This window comes from Bacillus rossius, chromosome 1 (assembly GCF_032445375.1).
Source record: "Bacillus rossius redtenbacheri isolate Brsri chromosome 1, Brsri_v3, whole genome shotgun sequence".
NCBI classification, from domain to species: Eukaryota; Metazoa; Arthropoda; class Insecta; order Phasmatodea; family Bacillidae; genus Bacillus; species Bacillus rossius.
The window spans coordinates 271,121,181-271,133,523 of NC_086330.1; the positions used below are offsets into that span (position 1 = coordinate 271,121,181).

Consider the following 12,343-nt stretch of genomic DNA (forward strand, 5'->3'; position numbering starts at 1 on the left):
GGGGCTTCAATCATTTGGGGGGGGGGGGGGGGGGGGGTTGATGTTGAGGACCCCGAATGGCTCGGAAACACTCCAAATCGAAAGAGATATAAAGGAAATCTTATTACCTACCTATGAATAAATTTCTAAATAAATTAATAAATAACTCTATGTTTAAGAATTTACGTACATACATAATATTAAACTTCAAACTATACACACCAAAAAAAAACTAAGGATGTTTGTGAAACTATTTTTTATTTGTCATAATGTTCAAAACATTTGTAGGATTTGTTGATATGTAAAACTGTGGTGGCCATATTCCGCTTATCCAAAGGAGTATAGAAATTAATAGAGATATCACTCCCAAAAAAATTTATTCAACTGGAATGACAATGTTAACATCCACCTGAAATTTAATAGAAGTAGGTAGGTAAGAATATATATATAAGAAAATAAATGAAATTAAAACATACATAAATAAAATTATCTCACACTCAACCAAACATAATGTTTAATATGAAATAAAGGAAGATGGCAATTACACATAACTATTCTAATTAATAAAAAAAATTGACCTACCTGAAAAAGTAAAATTCAAATTTTTCAACAATATATTACATAATCGATAAATATTTCTGGTCTTCGGTCTCAGTAGCCCTAAGACTCTTGACGCTCAGCAGATAAATTATAAACACTAAACCAAACTCCTTGCAATTAAGTTATAAGTAGGTACTGTAAAAAAAATAATTTAAATTGTAATATACAAAAACGGTATTGAAAATTGAAACAAATATGGCGACACTACAAACTGTCAAGATATTTATTTTTTCTTACTCTCTACTTAGTTCCTTACAATAGAAAAAAAATAACGTAATGGCTTGAAAGCTATTGCTCGGCAGACATAGAGGAATGACACTAACAGTTTGTATATCTATGACACACGTTACATAAAATTAAGATATATTTTTTTAACCCGTTTAAAATTTATTTTTTTTAGACAAAAGATAGCCTATGTCCATCCCCAGGATATAATCTATGTCCTTGCCAAATTTCATTACGATCCGTTCAGCCGTTCAGCCGGGAAAAGGTAACAGACAGACAGAGTTACTTTCGCATTTATAATATTAGTAAGGATATCCCACTTTATCTCTCTTATCTATATACCAATCTCTATGCCTCTATATAGCTCTATATCTATATATTTCTTTTTTCAACTCAATTTTATTCTCTATACCTCACTCTATATGCCTATATCTCTTTCTCTCTATATCTATCACTCTATCTGTCTCTCTATCTTTCTTTTATATTTAATTGTGTCTTGTGTGTAACAGTAATATTTTAACAGTTTTGGTGTTTGTTGTTAAAATGATGTACCACATTTGTAGATTTAAGTGCTGATTCACCTAAAAATAGGCCAAACATGTCGTATTTGGTGATGAAGTCTATGGTTTTTAATATAATGTTGTTAACGAAATATGAGGGATTATCTGTTATTGCACCTTACACCAAAGACAAAAATGGAGTATCGTTCCATCTTGGCAACAATTGGTGCTGAATTTATGCCCAGTGTTGCAGAGCCACCCATGAAATTTTATCTGGATGACTTGAAATTTTTACACATAATTACATACTTGCCAACTTTTATGATTTACCCATAATATATACAGAAAATCGTGTTGTTGTACGATTGTACAGTCATATCAGTTAATTTACTGGTTTTTTGACATTTTTACATTAATAAAATTAATTTGGAAGAGTTTGCTACCATATCAGCATCAGGATATCAAGGTTAAACAAAAAAATCACCACTTAGTTTAATTTTTTTGTTTATCTTTTGAGCTCTAGCTGATGGGCATCTATATTTGTTTGACGTTTTTGAGTGAATTAGGTAGTGTGCAAAATGCCAGTGCTATGGTTTGTATAAAAAAAATTTTTAGTAATTAATTGTTTTATTTATTGTGCATGAAACTTAATGCTTAGTGCATAACAAGATATAATAGCAACTTGAAAAATACTATAATTTATTAGCAGGAAAATTGTGTTGGAACAAACATGGCTGAAAGATATTTAACTTTTTTTGGCTCTCTAAGGCATTATGAACATGGTGCTATCTTTTAAGTATTATTCAGACTAATATTTGCAGTCCACTAGATACATTAAAACAAATTTAATCTGAAACATACTTAAACACATAAAACTGAGTATATTTATATATGTACAGTAGAACCTCGTTAATTCGTGATGGTCGGGACCGAGATAATCACGGATTACCGAATTTCACGGACTAGCGATTATAAGCCCGGAAGGTCTTGTCAAGCTTCTCAGACACCGGCGTGCAGCTGGGCTAAGGCCAAGGTCATTTGACGTAACATCTCCCGAGGCTTACTGCGCCTTGGCAGCAGATGGATAAAAATAGTAAACTCCCCATTATTCGTGTTAATTGGGACCCGCCGATGCCCGGATAATTGAAATCCTGTAAAAATAAATAAACCCGGATAATCCGTTCACGGTAATGGCCGTCTTTGAATTAGTGTCTTGGCTTAAAAAAATACAGCACTGCCTAGCCATTAGTTCACGGTCATTTGCAACAGCCGAAGAGAGAAAGATAAGATCGTGCTGACCTTACACACATAAATTTTTGTTCCATTCATGAAATTACTCTTACCAATTCCGTGTACCAAGACCTAAGAGGTTTACACATCAACAATAATAAATTAATTAATCATTTAGTGTCTTCCATAAGTGAGTGTATTGAACGTAACAATATTAACTTTTTTGTTTGATACTTTAAAATAATTAAATTGTGCTTGAGAAAAATACTGATACAATTTTTGGCTAGCCTAATTTCTTTTTTTACACACTCACACACACACACACACACACAATGTCAAAGTGCACTCATTGGTGGAATGGAATATAATGAAGTATTAGAGATTGCTGACCTGGCCACAGACTGGAAGCAGTTGATGGTGGTGATGATGATGATTAGGAGAGATTAATTTATGTTGCGCCATTCAACTAAAAACTAAATGATTTCATGTTGCATCTTAGCAACAGTTGGTGCAGATAATATATTCAGGGCTGCAGAGCTGTCCAAGAAATGTTTTCTGAATGGCTTTGAAATCCTGCCACATTTTTGTACCATTAAATAATTAAATAGTGTAAACAGTTTGTTATACTTGTATTTAAACATGCGAATACACAAAATAGTGTTGTTGATTTTGTAATTTTAGTAAGAAAACTTAACACTTAAAATGATTGATTAATTTTTTTATCAATTTGTTTATTTATGTAGTTACTGTATCAAGGTGTCTATCAGTCTTGAAAGTCACAAAAAAATATCATGAAACTAAGAACTGTACGCGAGAAACTTTTTTAAAGGTCCTGATAGAAACAGCAATGTTGCTAAAAGTAACAAAACTTTAATTTTCAGCAGCATTTGCCTGTTGCATTTTTTTTTTGTCATGCTTAATTTTACTTTCACATTAAATATAAATATTTAGACACATTCTGCTTTTATTTGTAGGAATTATCTTTGAAAAAGTTTTTAGCTTTCTAACAGAAAAATATGCATGTTTCTTCAAATATTAGATAGGTCAGTATTAGGTTTTTTTCATATATATATATATATATATATATATATATATATATATATATATATATATATATATATATAGAGAGAGAGAGAGAGAGAGAGAGAGAGAGAGAGAGAGAGAGAGAGAGAGAGAGAGAGAGAGAGAGAGAGAGAGAGAGAGAGAGATTTATATATTGATATCCTGTGATATAAAAGATCTGTAAGAAAGTTATTAAAGTGGTTCACCGGGTATTTGTACATACCCATGATTTAAATGTGTTTTATGTGAAAATGTAGTTGGCGTTTGTTGTTTATGCTTATGTCGCAACTTCCTAGCACTGTAGACTAGCAGCAGCAGTTTGTGTGTTCCCAGCTTGCTAAGTACATATAAAGTACAACTGTTTAGTAAAATGGTTTTGGTATGCATGGCAGAGAAGTGATATATAGTTTGGCATTTCAATGTTTTTTTTTATTATTATTATTTATTAAATTTTAGTTGGTTTACTCAATTAATTGTGGAGTTGCTGGGATGTTGTTCAGTGCTAGGAACTCTACAATTAATCTTTTTGCCAGAAAATGATATTGTTTAGGTCATAACACCCCTGCCATGATTACAGATTTTAAGGTGTCTAGCAATTGTGTTTTCATTTCGGTTCACAAATTAATTAATGATTGCATCTTTTTTAATTAATTTTATAGATAAACATTACCTATTGTAGGTATTTTTGTTTGACTAATTTAACTTCTGGCCGTAACTGTGAATTATCGGTTCTTTTGTTTTTTTACTATTATTTCAGATGCAAAATGATAATGCCCATCAAAAAAATGATCCTTATGTGTTTGACGACTTGGCGGCTCCTGCTGTAAGCATGGAAGGGTTCAAACGAAATAATTCAATTAAGGTATGAGTGCAAAAACACACTTGTATGTATGTATATATATATATATATATTGGATTTTGCTGACAGCAAGAGCACATTTAATTTGATGCTTAAATCTCTTCGGTAAACACTAAGTATTAAAAATATATCAAAATGATTTTAATTATTAATTTAGAGTGTGGCTATGTTTTAATTCATTATAATTAAACATAATATATTTTAACATTTAAATAATATTGTTAAACAAGTTGTGTAGGTTTTTTTTATAAAATTACAGCCGTATTTGATTCTTTTTTGAGCACTTGGAAGTTTTTTATGCTGTTTTTGGACATTAATTACCTTAAAGTTATTTTGAATGATTTATTTCAAAATACAAAGTAGTTTGATAATATTTTTATTTAAACTTTTATGTTTACCATCTTATGTAAAATAATTCTTTTAGTAAAATTCATAATTACAAATTAATGCTGTTAACATTTTCTTAACCCAAAAAATATTTTTATATTATAAATCTAACTAAACTAATCCAACTAAATAAAGTATTTTCTCTATAAAAAAATTTCTGAAATTAAAATTTGATATATATAACAAAGTAAAACCTTGACTAAATGATTTTAGTTATAGAAAAACTAACATATACTTTTTTTTCTCCTACACAATTTAAGATGTTAAATTTTTTTTGTTTGTTTTTTTGTTTGTTTTTTTTTAATAGGAGGAAGACAGGCGAAGTGGCGCAACATCAGTTTTGCCACCTTTTGACCCTATCATCGCTAATGGCCCTATCCCAAAGGCTACATCTGGGAATTTGTTTACAAACGAAGGACTTCAAGCATCATATAAAGATCTGGACCAGATTTTTGATAACTCAGATGATACTTCTAGTGACGAGACGGTAAGCCAAACTGTTCAGCTTTCACAGATTACTGAGTTTGTGCCAAAATTCAAAATTTATATCATCAGCATGAATAATAAATTATTTTATTTATTTTATTAAATATTTATTAAATTTATTAAATATTTTATAAAATAAATTAAATAAAATAAATTTTATTTTATTTATTTTATTTGTAACATGCCACACCAACAGCACAAGGCTCCAACGGTGGGCACAACATTTAGGACAATTACAAAACAAATACATTAACATTATTAATACTAGAACAGAACAAATACTAGAACAAAACAATTACAAGAACAAAACAAATAGTAGGACAAAAATACAAGACAATACAACACAACACAACATACAAATATCCATATGAATACTTAAATTCAAATAATTACTTAAACTTACAAAAGGTTTTATGAGAGTAACATGGTTAAATTAATATACAGTAGAATCTCGTTATAGCGAGCACGGTAATAGCGAGAACACGGCTATAACGAGGTATTTTTGAGGAATTTACGGCGTGATCGCTTGAAGCGCGCTTTTGTTATTTGTCTGCTTTATCTCCAACCCTCTCGCTCGCCACTAGACATCTTGCCGTTGATGCCTGTCACATTCTTCAGCCTTGCAGTCGCCACCTAAGTGCGTGGCTTTAAAAATAGAATCCCGTCCTTTCTTTCTTTTATCAAACTTAACGTTAGTTATCTGTGCCTGCGACTTCACAGTCAGAGCATCATTGGCTGGCTTCAAGGCCAAGGTATGCTCGAGTCGAATAAACCAAGCCTTTGAATATACATATACTTGTACGCATTTCTTGTTATTTAGAAAATAGACCAAATCTATTTTTTCCCGCCATTAAACTTACAAATGTGCACTTTTTTTTAAATATAAATGCTCTTAATTAATTTGTTGCGACATTTTCATTAACGAATAATAACATTTTTTATAAATATGTTAGGCCAAAAAAAGTCAGAGCCGTCTTTATACTTGTTGCTAATTGATCGCGTTAATAATACACAAATATTTCAGTCGTGACACCTTTACAAACACGTCACGTTATTTATTTTACTATCTGACAAATAGTAGGCACTAGAGCTGTAGCGAACCGTATGTATTCGGTACTGGGTGCGCCATCTAGTAACGAGTAACGAAACGTTACACACGGCTGCATCTCGTTTCTCTCATTTTTCGTGTGTTACGCATGCGCGCGCATATTAGATGAATTTACGTTACAAAGAACGAGGTTTGTTTTTAAGTTTTTAGGTAAAGTATAATTTGGAAATTCGTCGTCCAATTTTTTTACTGTTTATTAAAGGTATTGTGTGTGTAGACAAAGTTTAAGATTGGAACAGAAACAATGTAAGAAAGTATTTTTTACAAATTAGAAAAATGTATGTTTTTGTTTTTATAATCACGTATTTTCCCGTTTTTTTTTTTTTTTTGTTATCTTAAAAGAGATAATATTAAAAAGCCCCTCTAATGAGATTTAATTGTATCTTGGTTAACAAAAACTATTAACTATCAACTATTGTTAATTGTTTATATTCTATTTATTATTATTTACTCAACGTCATACTGTACGCGTATCTACGCAATACGACTGGATTCGTTGCTGCAACATAACATAGCATGTTATGCGGTATCAGAAGTAACGAGTAACGTAACAATAGTAACGAGTACTAATTGTTATAGTAACGAATACATACGGGTACGCATGTTTTCGTTATTTTTACACCTCTAGTAGGCACTACCGTATTTATTTCCGAATCGCTAGGACAGTTTTCTTGTAACTTTTGTTTCGGTCAGTTGTTGGGGTATCTGTCCGGGAAAGGGGTGGTGATGGTTTGAGTTTAATCCCAAATTTATTTTCTAAAAAAGTTGACAGGTTTCTTTAAATGAATAAAGTATTGTTTTCCAGTGACTATTTTGTTTGAGGCGTACGTGCGTTGCCGCACTACTGCTTTTTTGTAAGGAATTAAATCGTCGCGCTACACTAGCACCACCTGTTAGCAACATCCCGAACCAACATGGCCGCCAGCAGACAGCCCGTGTCGACAATAGATAGCAGGACAATGCTGCGTCGGCCGCGGGCTGAGATGCTATACTTACGTGGCGTGGTAGGGTATTCTGGTTATTTTGACGCAATCGGTGATCGCATCCATACTTGTGGGATATCGTTTTAAAGAGCATTCACACATCTGCTCACAGAAATTAATATTTCGTTAATATAACCTGTTATTTTCCAATTATACAGGTTTAAACACAATTTTTATGCTATTTTCGGTTTATTTTTATTTTTTGGGGGCCAAAATTTGTCCAATTAGGTTATAGCGAGGACACGGTTATAGCGAGGATCAAACCCGGAACCGTGACACCTCGCTATAATGGGACTCTAGTGTATATAGAAAATTGTTAGATTAATTTAAAGTACAATTATATAAAATATATGAAATATTAGTAATAATGAGAATTTTACTTGGTTTTGTGTCAATTATAGTTTGTAATGACTAATGAGTCTATAAATAAGATTATTCTTGTTATAAATAGTACATAAACTAGAAAAGAGGCGAGAATTGAATTGGAGGATTCTCAATCCGGTTATATCAAGAATATAGCTACATTTAATTTTATAGTTATAAATATTATAAACAAAAAGATAGTCCAGATAGGCTGTACAATCTGCTAGAGGAATAAGATTGGGATGCGGAAAACCTCTTTGAATTATTAGTTGAGACAATTTGTTTTGTAAATTTTCTAGTTTCTCAATATCAGTCGACTCAATGTCATTCCAGATAGTTAAACAGTATTCTAATTTAGATCGAATTAATGCCAAATAAAGAGAAAGAATTGAATCGGAATTGGTAGCATAATGAGTGATATATTTTATAATAGCAAATGTTCTTCTTGAAATGGAATTTAAGTAGTCAATTTGTTTATGAAAAAACAATTTTGAATCTAGAAAGACACCAAGGTCTTTTATAATGAAAGTTTTTTTTGAGATTGGGTTATTATTCAGAATGTAATTATAAACTATAGGGTTATATTTCCTAGTAATGGATATTACTTTAGTTTTATTATTGTTTAGGTTGACCAAGTTTAGAAGACACCAATTATTGATTTCATTAATGTCACTTTGTAATAGAGCGCAATCATTGACTGTAGATATTATTTTAGAGATTTTCAGATAGTCGGCAAAGAGTACACCAGTTGAGTGATTAAGGACCATGGTAATGTCATTTATAAATATATTGAAGAGGAGAGGTGAGAGAGTGGCACTTTATGGTACACCAGAACTAGCATGGTGTAAAGAGGATTTATGGTTATTGACAGATACAAAAAAATATCTACAGTAAAACCTCGTTAATATCATTCCGCTTATTACGAACGACTCGTTAATATTACCTATTACTATTTCCCGTGAAATATGCCCATTAAACACAATGAACATTTGTTTGGTTAATACGAAATTCTCGTTATTATGTATAGCGAACAATAACAATTCCCTTCCGTATAAACAAACAGTCATGTTTACCGTTTAATACGAACCAAAGATTACCACAAAGATACGGCCCCGCCTGAGTGTCCGAAGTGTGTTTTTAACTTTTATGTTTTCAAAATCACTCGTTCGTGTGTTCGATATGTTCAGAAATCACTCGCGTTTGTACAATATTCAATATATTGAACTTCACGTGGGATTGTATTTACGTTCGATTTTGTACTTCCTTTGTATACATGAATCTGTGCCGGACCAATAAAATCAAAATATATATTACGCCTAACCCATTTAATATTTGTGTACGTTGTAATGAAAGTTTAAGTGAATTATCTCGTGAGAATTTTATTAAACTTTAGAATTTGTACGTACACACATAAAAATGGAGGCAGAACGTAAACGCAAGGAAATTGCATTGAAGACGAAAATTAAGATAATAAATTCAGTTCGTCAGGGTGAAAAAACGAAAACAGAACTTTCTCAAGAGTTTGGTATATCAAAATCAACCTTAAGTACAATTCTAAAGCAAGCAGATAAAATAGAAGAAGCGGTCAGGAAAGGTAGTAATCAAACTAAGAAAAGGATGCGCGTCGGTAAACATTCCGAATTAGAGGCCAAACTGCTGGAGTGGTTTCATCAGATGCGCGCCACCAGTGTTCCAATTTCCGGGCCTATTATCCAAGAAAAGGCTGATCAGCTGGCACTGCGACTCAGAATTTATGATTTCCATTGCAGCTGTCGACCAAACAGCAACGAGTGACTGGCTTCAGTCAGTACAGACCATCGTAAGTAAATTTGCACCACATGATGTGTTTAATATGGATGAAACAGGGCTTTTTTACAATCTGTTGCCCAATAAAACTCTAACCGTAAAAGGTGAAAACTGCCATGGCGGTAAACACAGTAAAGTTCGTCTTACAGTTTTACTATGTTGTAATCAAGATGGCAGTACTAAACTTCAACCCTTGGTTATTGGCAAGTCTGCCAAGCCAAGATGTTTCAAAGATGTTGCAGCAAAAAACCTGCCTGTAGATTACGAGGCAAACAGTAAGGCTTGGGTCACCACAAACATTTTCCAGTTGTGGTTGTTAAAATTGGACAGGAAAATGGCGACTCTAAATCGCAAAATTTTGTTGTTGGACAACTGTGCTGCACATACTGCTCATGGTATGAAGTTGGAAAACATTACCTTACTCTTCTTGCTACCAAATACAACAAGTGTGACACAACCACTCGACCAAGGTATAATACAGTGCTTCAAAAGAAACTACAGACAGTGCTTGGTGAAATACCTTATCAGGCAGTGTGAAAAAGGAAAGACTGAGCTTCCTAGATGGTCAGTTTTGGATGCTATCCGCAGTATAGCCATGTCGTGAGACAGCATCAGCCAAAAGACAATTGTGCATTGCTTTGCAAAAAGTGGTTTTGGCCAGCAAACTGTTGAAGAACCTGACTGTGATCAACCTTTAGAGGATTGGCAAGAGTTAAAAGAACATGTGCAAGTTGATAATGACTTAAATGAGTTTGTTCATATTGATGACAGTGTGTACACCAGTGCAAGATTAACTGCAGAAGATCTTGTTGGTTCACGAGGATTACAGGAAACACCAAGGGTTGACGCTGTACAGTCACTTTGTGAGGGTGGTACAAGTCAGGATAATGATGGTGATGATGACAATGGTGAGGTAGTGCATAAACTTCCAAGCAAAAGTGACACAATCAGTGCTTTGCGTACACTGGAAAAAGTACTTGCTGCAAGTGATGTGCCAATTGACTTGATTGCAGGATTTGAGAAGATATGTTCTGCTGTAAATGATATTTACAGAGATAAGTGTGTCCAGAAAAAAATTAATAATTTTTTTAAACCTATGTAAATATATCTTGCATACTTTGCATAAGAATTGCTATACACTCAAATGCAATTAACTCATTAACTGTAAGGTAAATGTTAATCATTTTTGTCAAAACTTTGGAAACATTAAATAAGAATACATACATACGTATATGTATACTAATTATCAGTCTGTTATAGTGTATTTTATTAAAACTATTAAAATTGCTTCTAAGTGTATTTTGTTAGTGTGCATGTCAATATCTGGCTTCTATTAAAATAATAATATTCCACATTTTTAGTGCTCTGACATGTAGGAATTCAATATTTCTTATTCTTATTCTTATTCTACCTATTGGCTCAAGAACCTCATTAATATGAACCTCGTTATTACAAACTGAAATATTTTACTCCCCTTCAGGTTTGTATTAATGAGGTTTCACTGTATTATTGAGATAGCTAGAAAATCAGTTCAAGTATTTAGTACAAAAACCAAAGTCTGATAGTTTTTTTAAAAGTAGCGAATGGTTGACTGTATCGAATGCTTTGGCTAGATCAAAATAACAGGCATCTGCCTGACCTCTGTTAGAAACTACATTATGGATTGGGTTAAGAAAAGTAATTAGGTTAGTAGTGATGGACATTCCAGATCTGAATCCGTGCTGACTGGCTGATAATTTATTTTGAAGTTGAAAATTTAAAACTGTGTATAATTTTTTCAAATATTTTTGCGAAGCCATTAAGTAAAGATATTGGCCTATAGTTTGATACAATCAATTTAGAGCCATTTTTGTGTATCGGAATGACCTTTGCTATTTTCCATTTATCAGGGAAAACTTAAGAATGCAAACTGGTGTTAAAGATATGATAAAGAAGAGGAACTAATAAGTAGGAACAGCCTTTTAAGATAAAATTAGGGATGCCATCTAGGCCAGTGGATTTGGAAGATTTGAGAGCCTTGATGCCCCATAGAATAAGGGATTCAGAAATGTAGGACATAGGAATAGAATCCGAGGACATGTTTGAAGACGTCACATTATTGGTCTTGTCGACACTGGAAAAATATTGTGCAAAAACATTAGATAAAACAGTTGGATCGTAACAAATATCATCATTGATTTTTAAAGAATATCAATGATGATTCAATTGGATTTCAAATATTACACTTCTAAATAATATATGTGTGTCTAAATATTTGTGTGTGTGTGTGTGTGTGTGTGTGTGTGTGTATTACAATGTATTCAAAGAGTAATGAATAAGTTGTTGCATATCACAGGGTGTCTAGGTCATGACAGGTTCAAAAGTCACAGAAAAGTAACAAAATAGGACTGGTGATGAAAGTTTCAAATAGGTCCGTAAATAAACAATAATAGTGCTGGAAGTCAAAAGATTTTAATTTCCAGCACCTTTTATTAACTTATATTTAATTTTTTTATGTTTTACTTCAGTTTATAGTTGCATATTAAATATAAATATTTGAAGACACTTAAACTTGTCATTTATATTTATTAAGGGCTTTTCCTGTAAATTTAGCTTAATAGCACTCTTGCAAGAAATTTTTGGCCCAGTGACAAATGCAAAATAGATATAAGAAAATCATTTCCAAAAAATACTCATAGTAACGACGAGAAAATGAAATAATGCACTTGGTGTTGAGACTAAGCCTTAAATCATGCATAAATTCTCTTTCAAAATT

General features: G+C 32.3%; 1 protein-coding gene across 4 annotated transcripts in view; it reads left to right on the forward strand.

Moving 5' to 3' along the window:
* LOC134527596 (mediator of RNA polymerase II transcription subunit 13) overlaps positions 1 to 12,343 on the forward strand; it is a 265,928-nt gene that overhangs the window by 182,428 nt on the left and 71,157 nt on the right. For 3 of the 4 annotated variants that reach the window (XM_063360415.1, XM_063360416.1, XM_063360418.1), the window contains 2 exons: positions 4,354 to 4,458; positions 5,150 to 5,329. In XM_063360415.1, the coding sequence (XP_063216485.1) occupies positions 4,354 to 4,458; positions 5,150 to 5,329 (285 nt within the window). The remainder of the gene's footprint in view (positions 1 to 4,353; positions 4,459 to 5,149; positions 5,330 to 12,343) is intronic. The other variant, XM_063360417.1, reaches the window with a different exon arrangement.